The following is a 26,278-nucleotide window of genomic DNA, read 5'->3' as shown; positions in this document are numbered from 1 at the left end:
TTTATTAATTGTAAGCTACAACCTTTTGCTATATATTATGCAATGCTTCACTGGAGCCTACAGTTCTGCAGATGAAAAGAGAGACAGTTTATAGCTAAAAACGCTAGAGTACATGCAGCATTTTAAGCATATCTCTTCCTCTTCATCTCTGGAGGTTATGTGAGATTAAGTTTTACATACAGGGCATGGCTCACCTCTGTCACTGCTCTCAAAGCAATGGCTTTTTGAGACTGGAATGTCTCCCTCAGGGAGGAAAGACTTGTTTCTGCCCCTACAAGAAAAGCAGATAAGACGCTGTGCCTGCGGGCAGATTACTTTTCCCCTTTGGTAGAAGTTTTTCTACTGTGCATAATTATTATGACTCTGGGACCTGTGGTTTCTGAAATAAATAAATACAAATCTGGCAACCGCAGTTATTTCATTTATAGTTGTAGTAGGAACTTGCCAGGGAGTACAGGAGCAGGCAGCAGAGCAGAGCCTATCTCCCTTCTCCGGAAACACCGTTTTCAGACTAAAGGACTTTTGTAGAGCAAGAGGAGAACAACAACAACAGCAAAAAAAACCCTTTAGGCGCAAGAAACGCCACTCGGCAACCGCGGGCAGACGGACAGCGGGACCGTTAACACCCGTGGCGACAGGGACCGCTTGTTTCTACCTCACACGCGTCCTCGGCCAGCCCTGCCTGGCACGGCCGCGCTCCCAGCAGCGGTCTAAAGTGCCACCAGCTGTTAAAAGACGGGTTAAATTAACGCCGGGCCCCGCCGAGGCGAGCAGGGACTGCGCCGTCCCCTCAGCCGGCGGCGGCCCCCTGAGGCGCCGCGCGCCGCTGGGCGCGGGAAGAGCGCTTTTTCAGCAGTGTGGCAGCTCGCCGCTCCCCGCCCGGGGAACGGGGCGCGGGGGCTGCTTTACGGCAGGCGTTTCGACCTCCCCGTCCGCGCTTTGCGGCTGCGTGGCGGGGTTGGGGGGCGGGGAAGATGTCTGAGCGGGGAGAAGCCCCGGCGGCGGCGGCGGCATCGGCGGGAGAGATGCCGGCGAAGAAGCAGAAGCTGAGCAGCGACGAGAACAGTAACCCCGGGGACCTGTCCGGCGACGAGAACGTGAGGCCGGGCGGGGGAGTGAGGCGGCTGGAGCGGGGGTGGGGGGTGGGGGGGGGGCGTGGGGCGGTGAGGCGGGAGCGGGGCCTCACGCCGGGGGCGGGCGGGAGCGCTGAGGCGAGGGGGGCCGCCGCCCCCGCCCGCCCTCCGGTCCCCGCTGTGAGGAGACGGACCTCCCGGGCCGGCCCCCTCGGCTGTCCCGCGGCCCGAGGTCCCCGTCCGACCCCGGCGGGGCGTGGGCGCATCCCGGGCGGGAGAGGAGGGTGTCAGCCCGCCCGCCTCGGCTCGGTGGCCGGTGCTGGAGGCTGGCGGGCCGTTGGGAGGGAGGCGGCGGCGTGAGAGAGAGCAGCGTGGGGCTGGGAGGCACTCGCTTTTTCCTCCACGTGGGTGAGGGAGAATTTGAGGCCCGGGCTCTGCGTCGGAGTCAGCTTCAGGATGTCAGACTTTTTTTTTTTGCTGCAAAAGAGCAGGATTTTCCCATCTTTTTCTCGCAGTTTTGTGTCGTGTGCCCTCACCGTCACGTTGCAGAGTAACATGCAGCATAAATTTATGCGTGCAGCCCTTGGGTGAATGAGGGATAGGGGATGGTGCTCGGAAGCTTCTGTCAGCAGAAGGCGGCAGCGGGGCATGAGCACTGTAATCTCGAAGTTAGGCTAAAATCTAGTGTTCAGAACAAAGGTAATGTGATTGATACAGAATAGCTTTATACTTGAAACATAAGTTTAATCTAAGGTATCTAGCAGTCATGTAGTTCCTGAGTGGGGGGATGTTAGCTTTATGCAGTGTGCGTTTTCTTCTGGTTAGAGCATTTATCCAGAAAGTGAGGGATCTGGACCACATCTCCCACAACCTGTGGAAGTGCTGCTTGTGAGACAACAGGCGGGTTCAAGGTGCTCCACACAACTGCTACTGAATTTTTTTACTGCTCAGCAGCATTTGTGAATCCAAGTGTAATTTGGTGACAAAGGCGTTCAGGTTTGCTTTGGTGTCCGTTGTAGGCTATCAGTGACCGCGGATGCGGGCTGTCTGGTTACTGAAAATGTGACCTGTCTCAGTGGTGAAAGGACTCCCTTTACAAGAGTTTGTGACTGGACTTCACTACTCCTGAAAGATGGGGGTTCGGTTTGAAGTTGGCATGAAGCGTTGATTTGGAGAAAGGGTGCATTTTGTTCCGCCGGTATCCTGGGTGAAAGTTTGTCAGTTACGTTGTAGCTGCAGATACCCCGTGTAGTTGCATCATACCAGGTACCTGGTGTTCTTATATTGACAATATCTAACTAGTCCAGAGAAAACTTCCATCTTGTGAAGTATTACGACTCTGGCTAGCAAGTGCGCTTCGGAGACAAGACTTTGGCAAGCTCTGAAACTTCTTAGGGCAAAGGAGAAGAAACTGGAAAACGTAAAAATTGTTAAACTCGGTTATGCATATTGGGGAGGGTTGGCTTTTTTAGGGGTGCAACGTGAAGGGAGTCGCTCCAGGTTTGGGCAGTTGGCTTACAGGCTTGCCTGTTGTCTTTCCTCCTTTTTCTCCTCTCAATGTCCTGATTTTCAGAGTTGTTGGGCAAACAAAGACCAGTACACCTCTACCAGCTTCTGATGATACAGATATGAAACTGGGACAAAGAATAAATGTTTGGTGGGAATTGGTGTATTAATGTTTATAGTTGACCTTATTCTGTATTCCTAGTGGAGTTCCTGATGCAGCTTCATGTTACACTTAATCTTCTCTAGTGACAGGCTCTTGCCTGCCTCTGTCTCCCTTAATTCAGCTGTAGAAATCACATGGCCTTGGGATGAGTTCTTTCCCCCCCCACTACTCTGATAGAAAGTGAACAGACTACCTGGCCAGAAAAAAAAAAAAAAAACCCAGTTGATTTTTAACAAGCTGAACTTATATGGAAGCACAGGGTTGACAGTTATGATGCAGGTAAAGTTGAGGTGCGCTGTGATGGGTGATGCAGGGAATAGAAATGTCCTTTTAAGTAGTGTCCTGCAGTCAGACTGCATATGAAATTGTAGTTTCTGTTAATTGTCCGAAGCTGATCTAAAACTGCTCAGCGACTGGGAGGGTTGTTTTGCACACCCCCTTTTTTTTTTTTTTTCAGTTCTCCTCATCCTTAGCTTTGGCTGCTGACAGTTGGAGGGCCAGTTGGATTAGTTAGCTAATCAGACAGCAAGCTAATTTTTTTGTTTGTTTTTTAACTTAGCTTTTAGTTGAAGCAAGTATCTGTAGGAAAAAGCAGGAGGGAGACGTGGGACTTCCTCTTCTAGTGGCAGTACTGACTTACTGCAGGACTGCGCTGTGCCTGATGCTGCTGAGGGCGTACCGAAGTCTCAGAACGGTTAGATTCTTGGTATGGCTAAGCATAATGTTTTTACACAAACAACTTCTTCCTTCACTACTTCAGAAGTACTCATTTCGTCTACGTCAAAGATGTTTTCTAAGGAAAGCAACCACTTTATCTTTCGACATTTTCTTAAGAGCAGCTACCGGTATTCTGAAGAAACTTCACTAGATCATAGTTCACGTCTCTCCCTCTTGGATTAGTCCTCATGTGACTCATGTTCTGTTTCTAGGGAGGAATGCTGTTATGTTAGTAATAGATTTAAATACGTGAATCTAAATAACACCAAGTCCTCAGAGATCTTCTGTTCTTATGGAGGAGAAGGAAAAGTGAAAAGGCCAAGTGCTGCAAAATTAGTTGAATTTGTACAGCAGCTAATGATATCTTTATTACAATCTATATAATTTGCATGTTTTCAGGATGATGCTGTTAGTATTGAAAGCGGTACTAACACCGAACGCCCTGATACACCAACAAACACTCCTAATGCACCAGGAAGAAAAAGCTGGGGGAAAGGAAAATGGAAGTCAAAGAAGTGCAAATATTCCTTCAAATGTGTAAATAGCCTAAAGGTAGGTGTGTGTAAGCTTCAACATGGGAACGCTGGGTACCACTTGCTGACAGTAATGTTAATGTTGACTGTGAGACAGTGTCAAGGTAGATATTTTTAAATATCTGTATACAATTATGTTCTGTGGTCATTTGAAGAAAGTACCTTTCTTATTTGGAATAGCTGAAGTTTTGAAGAGAAAGGATACTCAGAAATAGGAAACAGTAGGTAGTGCTGCAATTAACCCAATTTTTGTACAGGTTTGCAAAGTTGTGTGTGATGTGGTATACTTATGTATTTAATTGAAGCTGTAGTTGCTTGAGATAAGAAACTGGATAAACAAATACAAATAAAACAAAACCTGTGACAACTTGATGCAAAGCACAGAACCTGTACAGATTTTTCTACCCATTGAAATGTATTTTAAAAAAAAACCCCAAACAGAACAACCCAACAATCCTGAAATAGCTTTTTCCTCACACTTACCAGATCAGGTGTTTTCTGTCCTCTGGCAATTGTCATAAATGCTATATAGTGCAATTTCCTTAATTTATCATGAGCGTTGTGATTATGTGTTTGCACCAGATCTAGGTCATATTTATCTTCCCACATAATACCTGATGGTATTAAGGGATGTGGATTCATGGTCTTCACTCCCTGTTCTTGTGTTTTAGGGTATTATTGTTTTCATCTGCACTGGTGACACACTATGGTGGACTGAATGAATTTTCTTTTTGATTCTTTCACACTGTCAGGATGTTGTTTCTTTCATTCCTCAGCCTTGTGTGGGATATTTATGCGGTAAAAGCTGTAAATATGCCATCTGATTGATTTTTACAAGATTTCTAAATAAAGAAAAGATTGCGTCTGGAACAAGATGGGAGTTTTGCTAAACTTTATATTTAGCTAACAAGAGGATGTGTGCAGCTCCATAGTGGATATTATTTTCTGCAGAATTGCTTTGAGAGGTTTTTGTTATTCCTCCACACTTAACAGTTGAGCTGTGCTGATGTAGCTGTTTCCGAACTTTGGCTTCAGACTGCCTCACTGAAATGCTGGGGTAGCAGAGCGGGAGGTGATGAGAGATTTGGAGCATGGAAACCTCCTAAATGACCTTTGCCACTGGAGAAATTGTGATAGGAAGTTATACTGACAAAAGTATCTGGAAAACAAGTTGATCTCGATGTGTTTTTTTGAAGTATAAAAATTATTTCCAGTCCTTTCAGGGTGTAGGAAGAAAGGAAGTTCTTTCATTTTCACCTAGGTAGGCAGCTGTTCCTGTGATTTGCATGAATTGCTCCTGCAGATAGTGCTTTTTGTGGCTTCAAGTCATACTTCAAACACAGGCACAGGCCTTTCAGAACCCAAACGTTTAACAAGTTCTGAGTTTTTCTAAGCATATTGGTTTTCTATCTGCAGATCAAATATTCCAAAGGGATTAGTACTTTTCAAGTGTCTTCTGGGAAAACAGAATATTCCCTCACCCCAACTTCAACCCAGGCCCCAATATGGGGTCACCCAAAAGACCACCGTATGAAGTTAAGCAATCCCTGACTTCTGTGGATTTGGATCAGGGCCTGGGAACAGATTCCTGTGCAAGTGGAGTCAAGCTGTGAGGGAGTAAATGTAGCATTTCAGCTAAGTGGGGTATTTTTATTATCTTCTTTTTCCCATTTCTCTTTGAACTAAAATTAATGCTAATCATAATAAACGAGCATGTTAGCACAAAGACTAGGTAGCAGCCAAATTTGGTAACTTCTTTTTACTTGATGTTTGAGGAAGCCTCTCTTTTCTTTTTCCTGTTCTTCCATACTAATTTTTCAGATACTGTGGAGTTAAACTCTATTGAATGTTGTATATGGGTTCAGAAAGACCCTTGTGACTCTTTGGATATCACATTACATATCCCATAGTTTATATGTCTTTGAACTATGCTGTAAGGTGCATGTACTGAAATTAATGAAGAGTTGACATGATTTAAAGACATGGAAATTAATTTTAATATTCTTTAGGAATGTATAAATTATGTGTTTTTCCACTTTCCTACTCTTGTTTTTCCCTCTTATTTGCTTTTTACTCTTTTCCTTGGGGAAACAAAGAAGTATGGCCATTACTGTGTGCTTTGAATGTTAAATGGTTATGATTCAGCCTGAAAAACTCAGTGCTTGCTAAATATGCTTTTTAAACACTACTGTGGAAGTTATTTTGGGTGAAATTTAAGCATCAGGAAAACAAAAATATAACTTGGAAAATGACAGGAAATAAAAAACTGCCCTTTTTTTTTTTTTTTTTCCTTTCTGTAGTACTGAGTTACTATAAGGTACACTGAAAAGTCTTTGCTCTCTGTGGGCTGAATGGAAATGTAGTTTGTAAATGAGCATATACACCTAACAGATGCCCATCCTCACAGATCCATACGTGTTTTGCTTGTAGATCTTTCAGCAAAGGACCGTGTGTGTTCTGTGTTGATGTGCTCCCTTTAAAACAATACTATTATTTGCCCTACCCTTTGCTCTTGCTTAGGGTGTGGCTCAGTGGTTGTTAGCAGTCTGGTGTTGTCACTCAGCTTCTACTCGCTGTCCCCTGAGCTGGTAATTGGTAACCAACCACATGCAAGACTCTAGCTTGTTGATGTGTGAAGGAGAGGTAACTAAAACCACTACCAATAATGGCTTGCTTCCACTTCTGGAACTGGAAATGCATGTGTGGTCAGTTGGTTCCCCGCTGGCAGTGTGGGTGATAGCGTATTAAAATGTCTTCATGTAGTTGCAGGTGATTATTTTTTGTGTTGGCATAGTATTTACTTCACTGCCTTCAGTCTAAAAACAGGTCTAGTCTTATTCTCTGACTGAACCTGAGTTGATGTTGAATGAGTAAGGGCAGAACTAACCATTGATTATTTATTTATTTGCTTTTGTAACAATTGTAGGTCTATTTTCTCCTCTGCCTTCTTTCTTTGGTGCATGAAGAACCTGAGTACTTTGGGTTTTGTGCCCTTTATTCATACCAGGGTCAAGATGGCATTTCACAAGTCTACTTTAGGACCAGCATCTGGGTCACTCTTCTGCCTGTACAAACTAGTGGTCAGATTTGCATGACATACTTGGCATGTCAGGATAACCATAATGTGCGGCACATAAAGCGTAATGTTTTTAAAAACCTGCTTCATTGTTTAGAACTTGGGTCAAAAATTAGGGTGGACAAGTATTATCAAAATAGCTATGTGCTGTCTCTGACCAGTGAGGATGACGGTAGTTTAAATTAAGTGAGCATAACTTCTGCAGATACCCTAGTGACTTCCTGCAAGAGCCTCTGCCTGACTCCTTCATCCATTAAACACCAGAAAAACTGCAATATGTACAGTCAGGCTCTTGGAGGTTGTAGCACTTGATGTGAGGAATGTAGTGCAGATGATGCAAGTAGTCTAAAGACATTTGTCTTGCAGAGTAATTTTTCCAGGGAAATAGGTTGTCTTTGAAAAAGCTTACTAAGTACTTCAGGTATGTACCCAAATACAGAAACAGTATAGCCCTCTGTTGTATCTCTCTACTTACTACGTCTCACCCTAGTCTGGGTCCTACCTAGAAAATCACAAACTTATCACAACTTATGCTGGAAAAATATCCTATCCTGAAGGGGAAAAGCATCTTCCTCTTCATTTTTTTTTTTTTCCCATTTCACTAAATTTATCAGAAACGGTGCACATGACAGAACAAGGTTATTCCAGAAAAACAAACTTGAAACCTGCTAATATATCTCTGTAATAAAGGAGTAAGAATCCATGTATTTTACCTGTGCTATCTTCATGCGGTATGTCAAAAGCCCTCAGTATTCACCAGCATGAACTCTTTCACACAGAAATTCAAAACCAACTAATTATTAGTGGAATTTTTTTTTTAAGTATTCTGTATTTGACCTCAGCCATTCTTTTCAAGGAAGAGGAAGACTTACAAACACTCAAAAAAAAAGCCTAGAAAGTAAAATTCATAACTTTATTGGACACTAAAAATCATGGCTTTGTTTATGCAATTTTATGGCGTACAGTTTTCCTCATTCTTAATCTCTAATTAAACTATAATGCTTTACAGATGCTGAATACTTGCTTTTTCCTTCTGTCCTGGGGTCACTAATAACCTTGCTACTTTTTCCTTTGCTAATATTCCATATCCCTCATCACATAAAGCTACTAGTCTGTTCTTTCATGTTATGGTGGGTAATACTTCGGGCTAAACTTTGAACTATTTAATCTGTATTCAGCTTTGAAAGTTGTTACCTCTCTTAAAGAAGTGCAGGAGGGCCTTCATCTCTGAAAGATTTTCTCCCTTCTTTTTCTAGCTCTTCTAGATATTTCTGTTAATAACAGATACTGCCTTTCTCAGTAAATAATGCTATTTTAAATTCTTCTAGACTTCCTTACTTTTCTTTTTCTGAGTAGTGTTGGACTCCCCACCCACACCCCCTCCTCAAATTTATTCTTTGGTTCTTGGATAGGCCAGAGCTGCCAGGGCTAATATTTCTCATGTTGTTTCTGAGAAGCACTGCCATTTGAAGGCTGCTTAACAGCCGTCATGAGACACTTCCTTCCTGCCTGCACTGTCCCAGACAGTCCCCTGTGGGGAGGCACTTTAATGAACATTATTCTTACTGAAAACATCCTGTCAGGACAGGCCAAAATACTGTTATCAATTATTAACAAGCACCACCATATTCATAAACATATTTGCTTCTTTTTTTTCTCTATTAAACTGATGTAAGCTGTATAAAAATAATTCTTGGCATTTCTCTGGTAACTGTTTGTGAAGGCGATCTGAAAACACTTTGTGGACGTGAACTTTGCAGCGGCATTGTGACATGCTGGAGAGAGTTTGTCATGTCTGTGATAGAGTTGCAAGACCTAACTGTGCTGTAATAGTTAAATGTGACCCTTCTCCACCCTTATACCAGTATAATTCTGTGTCCTGATAATTCTCCTCTGTAAAGTTGTAAATCCTTGTGTGGAAGTAGTTAGAACAATGTAAAAATGCATATAGATGTGGCCTTAGATGCAGAGGTTGCCTTGCTGAAAATTGCAAAACAAAGTAGTAGAGCTGCAAATACAAGTCAGGAGTTCTGCCAGCTTCTGGCCATAACTGTGAGACAAAAGTTCTTCCCCTTCACTTTTTTAAAAGCTTGGTGCGGGAAGAAAGGGGGGAGTGTCAGAATGTTCATTTGACCTCCCTTAAGACAGCCAAGTTAAAATGTGATGTTACAAAACTGTTCTTTTTAACTGTTCACTATCTGAACTTATACTAGATGCAAACCCAGTAGTTTGAGGAGGAAAACATATCAATTAAACTGTTTACCACCACAGCTGAATTTCACAGAAATAATATGCCTGTGGGTTTTGGGTTTTTTTGTCTCTAATCTTACTTTACACCTACAGGAGGACCATGGTCAGCCATTGTTTGGAGTCCAGTTTAACTGGCACAGTAAAGAAGGTGATCCTCTTGTTTTTGCCACTGTAGGCAGCAACAGGGTGAGTAATCTGTTTTTAACCATAAGCCCTTCTGTGTGGTTCTGCTTGCATTCTTTTTTTTAACAAAACCCTTTACCTGTGTTTAGTACAGACACAGGATACTTCATATGGAAAGTTTTATTTCTGAAGTATGTAGCATCTGTTGTCTGGGAGAGTTGCATCCTCTGGATTGTTTTATGAAGTCATGTGTCAGCTATTTGGGAATTAGCCTATATATTAAAGAAAAAAAATCCTTCGGTAATATAAATGTGGGGTAAGGAAGAGAGGTGCATAAGTGTATCTTCTCGCTAAAATTACTCTTAGATGTTATTGTTTCCAAAAGGTCATATGCGCTAAAATGGGATGAGAAGTGTCTGCAATGATGCCACGCTGCTCCCTAGCTAAATTAATGGCCTGTGTGGAGTGAATTTACAGGCTTTTTCTGAACAAGGATCTATGTCATTTCAGTCTTGAAAATAACTCCTGAAGTGCGTTCTATGCAAGTGTTGTGAATAAACAAGAAGCCTTTCATTTCCAGGTTTGTTCCACCTGGCAGTTACCAAGAATGCTAAACTAAGATTAAACAAGGTATCAATGACTCATTAAAAGACCAAGTCATGTTAGAGATGGTGTGGTGGGCTGATCCTGGCTGGACTCCAGGTGCCCACCAAAGCCACTCTATCACTCCCCTCCTCAGCTGGACAGGGGAGAGAAAATACAATGAAAGGCTCGTGGGTCGAGGTAAGGACAAGGAGAGATCACTCAGCAATTACTGTCATGGGCAAAACAGACTAGACTTGGGGAAAATAGTTTAATTTATTACCAATCAAATCAGAGTAGGATGATGAGAAATAAAAACTAAATCTTAAAACACCTTCCCCCCACACCTCCTCCCTTCTTCCCAGGCTCAACTTCACTCCCGAATTCTCCCCCCCCCCCCCCCCCCCCCCCCCCCAAGCAGTGCAGGGTGATGGGGAATGGAGGTTGGGGTCAGTTCATCACACCTTGTCTCTGCCACTCCTTCCTCCTCAGGGGTAGGACTCCTCACTCTTCCCCTGCTCCAGCATGGGGTCCCTCCCACAGGAGACAGTCCTCCACAAACTTCTCCAACATGAGTCCTTCCCACAGGCTGCAGTTCTTCACGAACTGCTCCAGCGTGGGTCCCTTCCCCAGGCTGCAGTCCTTCAGGCACAGACTGCTCCAGCGTGGGTCCCCCATGAGGTCACAAGTCCTGCCAGCAAACCTGCTCCAGCGTGGGCTCCTCTCTCTCTCCGCGGGGCCACAGGTCCTGCCAGGAGCCTGCTCCAGCGCGGGCTTCCCACAGGGTCCCAGCCTCCTTCGGGCATCCCCCTGCTCCAGCGTGGGGTCCTCCCCGGGCTGCAGGTGGAGATCTGCTCCCCCGTGGACCTCCCTGGGCTGCAGGGGGACAGCCTGCCTCACCATGGTCTTCCCCATGGGCTGCAGGGGAATCTCTGCTCCGGCACCTGGAGCATCTCCTCCCCTCCTTCTGCACTGACCTGGGGGTCTGCGGGGTTGTTGCTCTCACATCTTCTCACTCCTCTCTTCTGGCTGCTGCTGCACAATTTTTTTTCCCCTTCTTGACTCTGTTCTCCCAGAGGCACTACCACCGTTACTGATGGGCTCGGCCTTGGCCAGCGGTGGGTCTGTCCTGGAGCCGGCTGGCATTGGCTCTGTCGGACATGGGGGAAGCTTCTAGCAGCTTCTCACAGAAGCCACCCCTGTTGCCCCCCTGCTACCAAAACCTTGCCACACAAACCCGATACAGATGGCTGCAGTAACTAATTCCAAATAGAGTTTAATCTTATTAAGACTATTCAAATAATAGATTTAAATATCTGGGAAGGACTGCTGACAAGTCCTGGAGTGGTGCTTTACTGAAACTGCTGTGAGCATTCTTTTATCAAACCATTTCCACCTGTTAGAAACAAACATGATAGATGATCTGAACCATAAAGGCACACTACCTCTCCCCATCAGGAAGTGAATACACAGGTGCATGTGATTTCCTTCTGAAATACCACAAGTAAGCAGCAATTGCTCCTACTTTTTTTTTTTTTTTTTTTCCCCTCCAGGTTACTTTATATGAATGTCATTCCCAAGGTGAAATCCGTCTGTTGCAGTCCTACGTGGATGCTGATGTATCCTTTTAAGTTAAAAAGCCACTTGTTTGCTTCCTGTTTATCAAAAATGAAGAGGCTTTGTAGGAAAAAGCATATGAAGTTTTTGTCTGTGATTTAATACTTTGCTCGTGTGGCACATTCCTTATGTTAGGTCCAAGTCTTACCACTTTCCCACATCCTAGAGACCCTCCTACTGAAAAAGTATTAAAAATGCAGACTCATGGTCCATGCTGTATTAAAATATTGGAAAACTGATATTCCATCTGTTTCATTTTCCCAATGCTAATATTTGTGTAATGTTTTATATTGACTGCTTTACAGCGGTCTCCATTTCCCTGTGAATTGGAACTGGGTTTAAAGCCTAAGAATAATGTTTCATGGACTGAAGTGGTAATAACTTGTATTGATCATTTGCAGTACACAAGTCAATAACTTGTGAACTCAGTCTTGATTCATCCTCATTTTATTCCCAGTCTTGGGATGATTTGGAGAAAGAGGTTGAAAAGTGATGCCAAGAGAAAAAAGGTGTTCTTTGTATGCTAAGGAACAGAAGTGGGGAAACTGACATCTATAGAAAAGGTGATGTTGCTTGTATTTGCAGATGTATTATCAAATATGCATCTCTCTGTTATTGGGTCTAGCAGAGACTCCTGGGACCTTGAAAAAAACAGCATTTTAAGTGGAAAAAAACCCAAACCACATTGTTTAAAAAAAAAAAAATCTGTTTCTTCTATGTTCCTTAATGTGAGATGTTGTAGGCAGATGAGAATTTCTATACCTGTGCATGGACATATGATAGCAATACAAGCCATCCTCTTCTGGCTGTGGCAGGGTCCAGGGGTATTATTAGGATAATTAATCCTATTACAATGCAGTGCATAAAGGTGAGTGCTCCAAACTTCGAGATACAGCTTGCATTTCAGTAAGGCATGAAACGTATGTCTTCTAAATACATGTGAACATGAGGGGAAATGATAACTTGGTCTCTGAATTCTATCCCAGCACTACGTGGGCCATGGAAATGCAATCAATGAACTGAAATTCCATCCAAGAGATCCAAATCTCCTTTTATCTGTAAGCAAAGGTGAGGAAAAAAACCTCTTTTGTTTTTGTTTAAATCAGGATACTTTGGATTGGATTTTGGTCTTGAAAATGGCCAAAACCTCATGAATTTTTTATAAATGGCACTGGAAAAGTTTACCTTGAAAGTCTAGAGCAAATCTTGCTCTTTTATGGCTATATATCTTGTACATATTAAATCCATGGCCTACAATAAACATAACTCCACCTGTGGTGCAAAGGGATTATGAACAGTGCTGCTTTTAGGAAAGAAGGAACATGATCATTGGGGTTGCTCTTTCCTTTCCAACAGTCGAGTTAAATTATTTTCAGTTGTTGAATCATGTTGCCATCTAGTGGGGATGTCTTAATGTCGCAGACAGCATTCACCACTGTGTTCACGGGGAAAACTTCGATTCTCTATCGCTCAGGAGCAGCTCTGACTTTAACTGGACTTTGTGTAAAAAGCATATTAGCGAAGGGAGAAGTGAGTTTTTGGTATGGTGCCTTATGGGCTTGTCCAGAACGTCTAAACAGTCACAACTTCCTAATCTTGACTATTTTATTAAGTAAGGGAATATTTGATCTGCCGCAAGAGCAAGCCTTCAGGAATGCTCGAGTTGGAAACGTTAATATGAGGAGACTTGACTTTAGCCTATTTGGTATTACTGATGAAGCTACACGAGAATAGGAGTTGGGAACCTCTGTGATTCTTGCAGCTGTCAAGTTTGTGCTGTGGGTCTGTAACATTGAATTTCTCTGAGTTCTGTATATATTGTATATATATTTTTAGGTTCTCTTTTTAATAACATTTTGACATGAGCCATAGTACTACAAGTTTTAACGTGCAATCTCTGGACCAGGTACTATCTCCGAGAGGGCATGAGGCAGGAGAATATTGGAGTCTCAGAACTGCTTGGCTGAGAGATGAGTAGAAAAAGAGGAAAATATTTCATACTGTGTGGCTTTTCAGTTGATGTTGCTGTAATTCAGTGCAGTGTACTTGTGGAATCCAAAAGAGAAATACACTAGAGGTTCCCATTTCCAAATGGGAAATACAGTAGAAGTTCTTCATTAGAAATTGTTAAAACTTTAAGTAAGTGGATTAGTCCGATTGGCTTTGGAGTACATATTGTTTATAGAAACAGTTTCTTCCATCGCTACAGTCTGTGGTTCATAAAGAATAATATTTTAAAGATTAAAAAAAAAATGGAAAATCAAAACTTCTCTGAATGCTGATGTAAGAATGGCTGAAGGGAATTCTAGCATTTTTTGATATATACAATTATTTTTGAGATAAGACTGAATGAAAGCACACTTGTCCAAGATTAGACTCTTCTTTGCTTTTCGGATGATCTAAAGATCCAAGCATATTTTTGTTAGAAGCTGTCCCTAGGGGAGGGGGGTGGGCACACTTTCTCAATTACAGAAGTCCTCTAACAACAGTTTAGTTGTAATGGCAATTTTAGTTAATGCAGTTCCGTTGTTTCTTACAAGTGAAGAAGAATTAAGTGCCTTTCTGATGTTTACATGAACACCTGTTATTGAAATTAGTTAAGCTGAAATATATTATTCATATGTACATATAAAAAGCAGCATGTAATTTTATTTGTTCTTTATAGATCATGCATTGAGACTGTGGAACATCCAGACAGACACGCTGGTTGCAATATTTGGAGGAGTAGAAGGGCACAGGGATGAGGTGTTAAGTGCAGTAAGTGGAAGACTGTGGGGCAGTGATTTAGATTTACAAAGGGTAGTAAGCCTACAATATGCAACTTTTTATCCTCTTGTGCACTGTTTTGATATTATACCTACTTTAAAAAAAACTGAAGTGCATAAATACTGTTTTAAGGGGATAGACAAGTTTAAATCTAAGGTGGTTTGATTGATCTGGCCACCTCTCAATATACAGGACAGGTGTTCACTTTCTATGTCTTTCAGTAGCTAGTTTTCTCACAGTGCAGCCTAGAAGCAAACAAAACACCTCAGTGGGGCTAGAAAGAGTAAAAAGTTTTCATGATGGTCCCACTTTTTAAGTTCTTGAGGTCTTATCAAGCCAAAGCAGCAAGAACAAATAAGCTTTGAGAGACATGGTAGTGAAGGAAGGAAGTTATTTCAGGTGAGTTATGCTGCTTTTCAGTGGCTGTGAAGAGACAGACCAGCACTGCTGGTACCCAGTAAATAGCAACTACAATAGTTGACTTCTAATACACTGCTCTTAAGAACTTTTTCCATTCCTGTTGTGTGACCTGAAAGGTGAGGGGTGCATCTATATGAAACCTGACACTATTATTCTCTTGTGGTTCTGAATAGTCATCACCCATGTTGTAGCTCTGGAATTCTGCCAAAGTTGGTTCTGAGTAGTCATCACCCATGTTGTAGCCCTGGAATTCTGCCAAAGTTGCTCCATAAAATAAAACCTAGGGAATTTAGTGAGGGGGGAGCACTAGCAGTAGATTCATTGTCTGTCAGTGCTGTTGAATATGCCTCTCTTTCTTCAGAAAGAGTAAATATAATTAAGATACTGTGCTTCTTTGCAGTCAGCAGGATTAAGTTATTAGTATTTTTCTATTTGAAATACACGGTTTTATTGCATTCTCTAAGCCAAAAATGCTGTTTTGATGGAAATGATGGAGTAAAATCTGAGTTGATATAATGCAGCTTAGGCTGGGGGTCCTCAAAATTATTTCATATACATAGGATTATGATCTTCTTGGTGAAAAAATCATGTCCTGTGGGATGGATCACTCTCTAAAACTCTGGAGAATTAATTCCAAGAGAATGATAAATGCCATCAAAGAGTCTTATGAGTACAACCCAAATAAAACCAACAGGTACGTAGTCTTCATCTTGTTGGCTGTCTTTGCAAAACATGAATATTCTTATCAATGGCCCAGGTTAATTCATGTCCAAATTGGGAGTTCTTGGGGATAGCGAGTGACCTAGGGATTGTGCCGGGTACTGAATCTCTTTAGAAGATGTGTCTTATTGATGTTTGCTTCAGTAGAATTTTATTGAATTCAGATTTAAACTCCTGACACTTTTATTTTTAGGTATCTTAATTATTTCTTATCTGCTTGACTAGAAAATGTCTGGGATCATTATTTCTACATTCTTAATTAAAGCTTGTATTTCACCATGTTTCAAGGTGTCAATGGCTTTTCTTTCTCTCACCTCAAAATTTCTAGGAAGGAATCAAATCTGTGTAATTAAATGTAGGAAATAGTTTTATATTGAGTAGTGATTATTATTGTATCTGTTATTTGACTTTGGGGTGGGGACAAAACTGTTTACATGGTAATAACCTTAATTTTCATCATTCTCTGACCTCAGATATGAGTCAATTGTCAAGTAAAGATAGCAATTAGATACATGATAGATAAATCCTCCTTTATGAAGTTCCTCAACTTTTTAATCTTAATTTCCAGTTAAACCATTGAGAGAATTGAAGAGTCTAAAACACACTGAACATGTTCAGCAATGAGACTAGCTGTGAAAATACTCTCGCTTTTTTTGGTAATGTTACCAAATATTAAATGATGCTTTTTTAGCGTGCTTTTTTAAAATTATGATATTTTTTTTTTAATAGTGTGCATTCCTATTTAACAATTTAGATGTTGTAGACGCAGCATCAGGAAAACTGAGCTTTAATTAGTTCTTGAAGTATTTGGCAACAGGAGCTGTATTCAGTGTCTGAAGGAGAGGTTTTGCTCAGCACTGTCTCTGCAGATTCTTGTACATGGGAAACTAGTTATTTCATTAGGAATGAGGATGAAAATGGTCAGTTCCCATTATTAAAAAAAAAAGTCATACGAAATCTACTTTGTTGTATAACTGTTGAAAAAGACAGGCTTGTCCTTCTAACATCGAGATGTTAAAACCAGCCATTAAAAATTAGACTTGTGCTTCTGTGTTTCTCTGAACCTCACTTGGCAATTTTTTCCATAGGCCTTTTATTTCCCAGAAAATACACTTTCCTGACTTTTCTACAAGAGACATACATAGAAACTATGTTGACTGTGTACGATGGCTGGGAGATCTAATTCTTTCCAAGGTAATGTTGCAGCTTTTTCAGCTGCGTTACTCTTATTTGCTTGTTTTCAGGATCTTAAACAATAGACGTTTTACTAGCATGGGGTCTTGGGTTAAATCGTTATGCTGTGTCAAGTGGTTTTATGGAGTGTATTGTGAACTTTGTCAGCTGTAAGGATGTGTGGATAAGCAGCTTGTACTTAAAAAGTAAAATTATTACTACGGCTGTACCTCTGCCAAAAGTACAGGTATACCAGCTAACCAGAATCTGCATGGAATGTACAGAAAGAGAGTATATAGATACTGATGAGGTGTCCTGCTGCTAAAGGGAGAAAAGAGGGTTCCCATAATGGAGTAACTTTGATTAATATGTTGTGTCCAGTAGTAACATTTGCTTGCATATATAAAATTGTGGTCCAACTGCCTCATTGCCAGAAATTGGTGCATGCGCAGTCCTGTTGGTCGAAGGGATTGGGTGAACAATCCTCAAATTGAGGTTAATTTAAACTGCTCATGAAAGTGCGTTTGAGCACATCTGGTTGACTTCCTCTGAAGCGGGTGAGGGAGGGCTCCTGCAGTCCTGTTGCCTGGCAAAGCTGCGAGGGCAGCAGGCTCCCAGCGATGGGCAGCGATGTATTGTTGGTGATGTGGCTGTGATCTAAGGACAGAGGTGAGATTTTCCATTGTACTTTTTTTAATGTAATTGGGAAAGCTGTGAGATGAAATGTTTGGTTATAATTATAGTTGTGAATGTGCAGTATAAATTGTATATATAGGTGATTTTTTTTTTCATTGTTTCCCCCCAGTCTTGTGAAAATGCCATTGTGTGCTGGAAACCTGGCAAAATGGAAGATGATATAGATAAAATCAAGCCCAGTGAGTCAAATGTGACCATACTTGGGAGATTTGATTACAGCCAGTGTGATATATGGTACATGAGGTTTTCAATGGACTTCTGGCAAAAGGTATGTGTGAGCTTTGACTTTGCTGTATTTGAAGGTGTGTAACTTTCCATTGATTCAATATTTATGGGCATAGGAAGTCTTGGTTCATGTGATGTGATGTTTGAGAAGCAGAATTATTTGCTGCAAGGGGTTTTATATGAAACTGGAGGAGCTCCAGATTTTCATTCTGGGTTCTGCCTGGTGGAAAAAGTTGCACTGAATAAATACTTACTTTCCATCAAGGGTATGTTTATTGATATCTTCCTACCCCATCTGCAGAGATGGATAATAAAGTGGAAGAAAGGAGGCAAGTTTTATGTAATTTCTAGTCCCTCCAACAAACTCATTAAGTCATTCATGTTCAAACATTCACACACAACTTACCAGCTATAGAGCCTTTATAAAATTCTGGCTTCCATTTTTTGAGATAGTATTTTAAAACTTCTATATCCTGTGCTTTCTTTCAAAGATGCTTGCTCTGGGCAATCAGGTTGGCAAACTTTACGTCTGGGATTTAGAAATAGAGGATCCTCATAAAGCCAAGTGAGTACTTTTTTTTTTAATTTTTTTATTTTATTTTTGTTAAGACAGGGAGTTGGGGTATTTCCCTTTTTCCTTTACTGATAACTATAGAAATTCTTTAACAGTAGTAGTCATTTTCCATTTTAACTACTAGCTAAATAAACATTCTGAGCCCCTGAAGGTTAACATTTATTATTTTTTACTGATTTATTATTTATATTACAGTAGTGCTGAGAGGCCCCAATCAGATTGTGCTGGGTACCATATGTAGATACAGTAAAAGATAATTTGTTCCTCAAAGAGCTTACAAACTAATTAGGTGGAAAATTTACAAAGCAATTAAGATAAATTGCACTAGGTGGGTGTAGCACATGACAAAGGAGAAGCAGGTGAAAGGACTAGAGTAATGAGAGTATAAAGGTTAGCTATGAGCACAATGTGGAGAAAACAGTATGACTTTCCAGTTCCTCATCTGTGTGGCCAGGCAATTTCACCACATGTCTTACATATATATAAAAACATATAAATGCAAAAAACCTCCACACCCCCCATCCCTTCCCCAACCCTCCTCCACTATGTGTATAAAACATATATACACTGTATATAATATATGCATTATATTTGTATATACACTATATAATTATGCTTTTATATAGCTTATATGTATTAAAAATATATATGTGTGTGTGTGTATATATATATACATAGACATACAAAGTTCCTGCAAATGCTGCAGTCTTTAATCACCCAATTACGATATTTTATTCCTAACCACTGGGAAGGAACACTGATGATGAAGTCCTAAATAATGTGATTCAATAAGCTTTCAATTAGTGCTTCACTGAAAACTGGGAGGATGAGAAATGGCAGTGGGTGAACAGGAAATTACTGCTTTCCCAAGTCCACATTTGGAATACAAAATACACCATGAAGGGCATAATCCTGTTGCCCTTCAATTCCTCCTAGGTCACATAAGAGGTTGGTGCAACAGTGCTCCATAATGTAGTAGCAAGTGCAGATTTAACGTCGCAGCTGAATAATTTTCTTTTATTTATAGGTGTACGACTCTCACTCATCCTAAATGTGTCGCTGCCATTCGACAAACCAGTTTTAGCAGGGATAGTAGTATCCTTATAGCTGTGTGTGATGATGCCAGTATCTGGCGCTGGGACAGACTACGGTAAATTACTTTTTCTTAATTCAAAGTAGAAAATATATTTTCAAATTATAATATAGTCTGTTAACTCGCTAGTATGGTAGATGCATTTAGTGTAGACTTTCTCGAAGGTTCAGCAGGCTGGAGCTGAACTTAGTGATGTTTACATTCTGTGTATTGTTCTGCTTGAAATTGCTGCTTTAATAAAAAGAAGTATTTTTGTAAAGTTTTCTGAATTGTCCATTTTAATTATTTCCCACAATACATTTTAACTTATGGCCTATGAAATTGCTTTGCAGTATACGGTAACTTGCTAGAAGTTTGATATGTGTATGCTTGCGGTTGTATTTGTGCCTTTTTGACTGAAAACCTAATGAAGCTGTTGAATATTATCCAGGGACCACACAAAGGAAATACTACACTTAAGAATATAGTATAAATAAATGTTAAATCATTGCTAAAAATATTTTGAACTCATTCCTTAAGTTAGTTGCCCAGTGAAATTGATTAAGTTTTGATAATCTCAAATTGGGATGTGCTTTTCACTATTTTTGTTACTGATTAGGGGGGAAAAAACTTTACTGGCGTTTTTTTGTTTTTTTTTTTTTTTTTTAGTGTATCCCATTGCTCTACTGTTTGGATTCTGGCTGTTTAGTTACTACGTTTATCTTAAAGTCAGTTACTGGAAATGTATTTTAATTGCCTCTATTGTCAGTATCCCCAAATAGCCTCATCAATGTTTTACTTGCCCTAGGAATAATGAATTCTAAAATCAATACTATTTCATATAGGTTTAAAATATGTACAGTTAATAAAAATGAAAGGGGAAAAATGGATAAGTTAGAATCACAGAATGGTTTGGCTTGGAAGGGACCTTAAAGATCATCTAGTTCCAACCCACACCTTCCACTAGACCCGGTTGCTCAAAGCCCCATCCAACCTGGCCTTGAACACTGCCAGGGATGGGGCAGCCACAACTTCTCGGGGAAACCTGTGCCAGTGTCTCACCACCCTCACAGTGAAGAATTTCTTCCTTATATCTAATCTAAATCTACCCTCTTTCACTTTAAAACTGTTACCCCTTGTCCTATCACTACATTCTCTGATAAAGAGTCCCTCCCCATCTTTCCTGCAGCCCTCCTTTAGGTACTGGAAGGCTGCTGTAAGGTCTCCCCGGAGCCTTCTCTTCTCCAGGCTGAACAACCCCAACTCTCTCAGGCTATAATAGATGGCAGACATCATTAACAGTGATAATTTGTGTTCAAAACACTTGTGTATATCTTGTCAGCCTATAGCTGAAAAGTTAGTGTTTGTATTCTGGAAGTGGTCCAAGACATTGCATGATAGCTGTATATACCTGAATGAGGAAGAAGGTTAATAACATTTACTGAAGCTGAGCTGTTTACATACTTTTTTTCCTACTGTGCTCTTCTTATCCTTCACCATAACGTATTACTTGTATTTATGTAATATCCTAACAAATTCTTTTCAAGTGCACTATCATTGGCAACATAATAGTGCTTTTTTCATCAGTATTTAAGTAGTCCTGTCTGCTACTGCCTTCTTAAGTGAATATCTGCCTTTTTTAATTCAGGATATTGCTTCTTCCTGTTTGTTACAGTTTGGGAAGCTTGTAAATGCTCTGTTTAGATAAACTACCTGTTCAGTTTGAAGTAATAGGACTAAGTCAGTTTTGATTTGTGTCCTTGGGAGCCTGCAAAAAAAACGAAGTCTGGAACTGGCAAGTAGTTTACAAGTCTTAGTCTGTAATGTATGATTTTTTTATCCTTTTTTTTTTTTCTTTTTTCTTTTTTAAATCCTTGTCTTTAGTACAGGGGAGGTGGCGTAGTACTGTTGTAGCACAGGTCTGTCTAAAACCAGTGTTCAACTGAGCTTGGATTCTGGACCTTCTTTTTCTTGCACAAGCCAAGTGGCCGGGATGCTCACTCTTGGAAGGGGTGCCCTTGACTGAGTGGTCATGGGGACACGATCAGGAAGCCAAGTGTAAAACCAGAGTCGAGCAGAACCAGGTACAAGCCTGAGTGTTGGAGGGAGGAGACTGAAATACTGGCGGAGTTTAACACAAATTAGCTGGAGGAGAAGACGACAGGTGAGACTGGAGCTTGGAGGTAGTTTTTAACCTCTAGTTCTGCTGCATCTGCAGAACTGCTGGCACTGTATGAAGCAGCGTCTATGCAACAGCGATGGCCTGTGCACCTCAGAGTTCATTTTGTGGAAAGTATGTGGGGTTGGCAGAGTCTGAAAACTTGTGGGGTGGGGATGTGGTTGGGAGAGCACTCCAAAAAGGCAGTGGGAGTGCTCAGGCTTCCTCCAGCCTTCAAGGAAAGAGCTTTGATCAGATGAGCTAAACTATATTGAGAACACTTGGGTTGGAGGCTGGTATCATTTAGCCTTTGCAAATGCTTTATGGTAGCGTGCCATTGGACTATGTCTTCTGTGTTTTCCCACATCCAGGGTTGAGAATGAAACGGGGCACAAAAGCAGCAGGGATTATTCAGCCATGGTTGGTTTTTTTGGTATGTTAAGTGGTACGTTCTGACAAATGAGCTGCTCTGACAGGAAGGAAAGGAAGGGTGGTGCTTGACTAGAGAGAGGCCTAACACAATTAGGGTCAGCTTTAACTTTTTTATTAACTTATCAGTGTGCTGAAGACTGTTCTCTTAAAATGTAGACAAATGTTCCAGCAGGTTTGCTCTGAGAAACCTGGAGGGAGCTGAAATCAGATTCAGGGTGTCAATGAAGGGAAGAACTAGACAATGTGAACTTGCAAAAGTAAAGCTGGAACAAGCCACAGGGAAGAAAAAATTCTACTTTACAACAGCCAGCCAGCCCTATCTGCTCTTAGGATTAATAATATCTTGAATATGCACCACAAGGGAAAAAACCTTGTCACCATTCAGACCCATAAAGCTCAAGTGAATGTGAAAGTTGTATATTTATTTCATTGGGGTGTTTTCTTTGTAGGGTTGCCTAGTACTAGACTAAAAATGGGAAAAAAATCAGATTATTTTTATTGGGTGTCTTCTGGAAGATAGATAGCTAGTACAGTTATAATTATTGCAAAAGAATTTAAAGAAGAGTTTAATATTCTCCAAAACCTTTTAACCTTTTAATATATACTTTTGTGGAACATACCTTGCGAGCTCCAGTGCCTAAGTCCTTCAGCAAAAGAAGCATGGTTTGACCCTAGTATTGGAGAAACCTAGCAAAAATATCCCAAAAGACATTAACTTGTTCTTTGCCGTTGTCTGCAAGCCACCTGTAGTTCTGTTCTTTGGCAAATTCCGTAATCGGCTCCTTCTGTTTCCCGTCTCAGCAAAAGGCAGAGGAGGGAGAGGTAAAGTCGGGCTCTGCCTGGCTCCAATCTGCTGTTGGACAGTTGCAGTACAGCCAGGAAAACATTTCAGGAGACCACAAGCGTTACAGATGTCTGTTCTGTGTGAACTCTGCGTGAAGAGCACAACAAAATTTGAGTGTCACTGTTTCCTCCAACTATTGCATGCTGAGTATCTCTCCAAAGAGATTCATCTTTCATCCTTTCATAAATAAAGAAAAAAAAAAAAGAGAGAAGTAGTACCTGGAGCTCCTTGTCTTTTTCCACCAACTTTCAAAGACTTAGAAATTGGCTAAATGATTGGCTTGGACTACAATTTTTAGGCAGAGGCTTTGCCCAGAGTCAGTAAGAAAGTTTGTAGCGCAGGTGGAAGTAGAAAACTGGTTCCCGAGTGTTAAATCAGCAGTTCACTTAGAAGGATCCCTCTTCCCTAGAGATTAAGGCCCTGTTTGCTGGGGTTTTGCTCCATCTGGTGGTGACTGAATTTAAAAAAAAATAATGTTACCACAATGTAATTTTAAATCGGGTGGTTCTTGATGCTTCTAATTTTAAGCCAAAGAATTTCATGCAAATGTGGATTGAATTTGCCCTTCCTTGTATATGTAGGAGTGCATGTTTTCTTTGGTGTGTTTCATGCTCTCCTGGGTTTTTTTACCACTATGTCAGGGAGCTCTGCTTCCATGGCTGAAAGTCATGAAATGTACTACTTCAAGTGCTGCAAGGAAGGCTTCGGGCTCACCTGAGAATGCCTAGCTGTCAGCATGATCTGTGTGCCAGAAAAATAGTTGGTTCATTTCATTATTGTAATTCTTTTTAAAAACAAAGCTGCAAAAAGCCCCCAACCCTGCATAACTTAAAACTGACTACTTTTCATGCATTTTCCATCTGTTTCAGCACAAACCAGTAGCAGTATATGCACTTGTTGCCTCCTGTATTTCTAAATTTGCCTCTGGGTGTGATGCTGAGGTGAGGGCAGACCCAGAAACAGGGCCCTGGTGAAAAGAATCCCCGCTTTGACTAACAAGTCACGTTGATTTGGGAAGAAAAATGATTGGGAAAATGTCCCAAAATGGAGGGAGATGAGTATTTCTGTGATGGTTCTGAGTCTGCCATGGCAGGGCGTTTTCAACCTCAAAGCCTAATGAGCAGCAGACAGTCTTTTTGTTTGTTTGTTTTAAGGGGGGGTTTAAGAGACCTGAACTCCTAGTAGCAAGAAACAGGGAACAGCACAAGGGGAAAAATACTCTCAACACAGGAGGACTGTTACAAAATAATTTATATTACATATAGGCTGTTATTATTAAAGGTATTACATTTCTGGAAGTACCCAGGGGAATGACTTTTTTATTGTGCATGGGGGAAAAAAAACCTCAATATATTTGTAAAAGGCAGGATAGATGATTGGTGTATGCATCATATCTCTCTGTTTCTCCTTAGACTTATTCCTGAACTACTTCTAAATAATCCTGCCGTTTTAAACCACTCTTAAGTATTGGTGGGAGATACATATCTATATAGATAGATATGTTGAAGAACTGTAGATATGTTGAAGCGTTTGGCTGTTCAATCATGAAGACATAGCACAAACTCTAATCCCTTCCTGGGATCTCCCATCTGAAAGATGGAGAGAAAAGACACTAAAACATTATTCATCCCAAAACAGGAAAATGCAGCAAGAGGTTTATTCCATTCCTCAACAAGGAAATGCTTCTCTGTTCTAGCAAGCAAACCAAGAAATCTTCATTATCCCTTTCATCACAAAGAAATAGTAAAGACTGTTTTGATATCTCTCGGGACAAGCCATATGGAACAAAAGCTGGATAAGGTAGAAAATACAGCAACTGCTGGAGCATGTAAGGCTCGTCAGTCAGCAGAGTGGGACAGGCTGGCGCAGAACAGCAAGCAGGAGCTGGCTGTTCTCCCTGCAGCACAGCCAGGGCCTCCCGCGGGTCCGTACAGCCCCTCAGCAGCCGGTACCCGAGTCTGGTGACCCGTCTTGGAACCACAACTCCAGTAAGGCACAGGCCATAGCCGCAGGAGTGTCCGTTCACCCGTTCCTCTCCAGTCTTTTTGGCTCTGCTGCTTTCCTCTGCCTGACTGAGTGTCTCTGAGCTTTCCTCATAAGGATGGTGAATCCACAGGGAAAGATGATTAGCAGCCTGAGGACAAATCCCAAATTAATCAGGCAGAAATAGGAATGACAAAAAACCTGCTGCTCCAAGACCCTGGAGTTTTCTTACGTTAAATTTCTGTAGATAAACTAAATGCCTGTTTCCTCAAGCATCCTACGTGGTGATTGTATTACCAGATCTCACACAGCTAGTGAAATTCAGCAGTAAGCCACCATAATAATACACTTTGCAGATGAGAAAGAAAACACACTTATGCCTGAGAAGCACAGTTTGGCAGTCCAAACAAACAACCTATAGAAATTAATGAGTTCTTACTTTCATGGCAGTTCTGAAAGGCACCTCTCTGATACAATTTGAAGGGGCATGGAGTCTTCCTTCTGCAGGTTTTCCATCTGCAAGCTCAGCCACAGCGGATTGGAAATAAGAGGAAAGTAATTTACAGTGATGGTCTCAAGTGTGTACCATATTCACTAAGCTCAGAGACAACACCTCCTGAATCCACAGCGGCTACAGCGCTGGGACAAGTTCTTCATACACACTGCTGAATTATTCAAGATGCATACGATTACATATATTCATTTACAGCCTTAAAGACTGGAGCCAGGGCAAGAGCAATCATTAGCTCGTGCTGGAGAGACTTAGCCATCCCACCCACACGGTCTAGTCTGGCTTCCTGAAACCCAAACAGGAATCCCACGGAATAACCAGAACACAGTCTTGACCAGGTCAGAACAGCAGCAGTTTGTTACTACAGCCACAAGAGAGAAGACAGAGCAGCAGAGTGACAGTCTGTCTCTCACACAAGTACAAGGGCACAGTGTTAGGCTCCACCGTGTCCTCGGGAGGCTCACCTGAGGACTCTCCTCTTGATTTTCTCCCTTGGTCCTTCCTTCATATCAACTGCCCTTACTTTCACAGGACCACTGCAAGGAAAAGCTGGGAGAACCCCTGTGAGCATGAAATACCACCACCACTCTTAAAACAGCATCTTGGTGAGGATTCACATGAGAATGACATGCAGACATGCTCAGTCAGGTCATAAAAACAACTAAGACTATTAATTCCCCATCTGTCCTATTCTTAGGGCCTTTCGAACACTGGAACTTGTCCAACTTGTTCCTGCAAATCAGTATTATTCCTGGTGATACTGTTTTTTCCCTGCTTTATCTAGTCCCTGTTGTGAAAAGTTGGTTGGGACATGGTAGAGACCTAGCAGAGTCTCTTTTGGAGGAGCAATTTTATTTCACAGAGTCTAGGATCTTGGTACTGACCCTGCCTGCACAAATTCAAGTTGCTGATATATTCAGCCCACAGACATTCTTCTGGGGAAGTTCATGACCAATTAAAAAAGAAAAAGGGCTGGAATTCCCAGATTGAAAAGTGAAGTTCTTTTTTGGCTCAGGTGGTGAACCTTTTCTACAACCATCTCCAGATGATGTTTCTCCTCAGGA

At 41.3% G+C, this 26,278-nt stretch overlaps 1 protein-coding gene across 3 annotated transcripts; it reads left to right on the top strand.

The window, feature by feature from the left end:
• Positions 1–936: 936 nt before the first annotated feature.
• Positions 937–19,566, top strand: EED (embryonic ectoderm development). Of its 3 annotated transcripts, none has more exons than XM_052812126.1 (12): positions 937–1,097; positions 3,859–4,011; positions 9,412–9,504; positions 11,577–11,642; positions 12,383–12,508; positions 12,627–12,708; positions 14,306–14,397; positions 15,387–15,520; positions 16,635–16,740; positions 17,525–17,683; positions 18,132–18,205; positions 19,242–19,566. In XM_052812126.1, the coding sequence occupies exons 1-12, from the start codon at positions 975–977 to the stop codon at positions 19,366–19,368; spliced, it is 1,335 nt and encodes a 444-aa protein (XP_052668086.1). In that variant the 5' UTR covers positions 937–974; the 3' UTR covers positions 19,369–19,566. The 3 variants fall into 3 exon arrangements, with proteins under 3 accessions (XP_052668086.1, XP_052668089.1, XP_052668088.1); XM_052812129.1 differs by having other exon boundaries at positions 14,306–14,439; XM_052812128.1 differs by lacking the exons at positions 12,627–12,708; positions 14,306–14,397.
• Positions 19,567–26,278: the final 6,712 nt, after the last annotated feature.

The sequence above is a fragment of the Harpia harpyja genome, chromosome 17, assembly GCF_026419915.1.
Source record: "Harpia harpyja isolate bHarHar1 chromosome 17, bHarHar1 primary haplotype, whole genome shotgun sequence".
NCBI lineage: Eukaryota > Metazoa > Chordata > Aves > Accipitriformes > Accipitridae > Harpia > Harpia harpyja.
The sequence above is the reverse complement of the archived record's forward strand: the minus strand, read 5'-3'. Positions and strand labels throughout refer to the sequence as shown.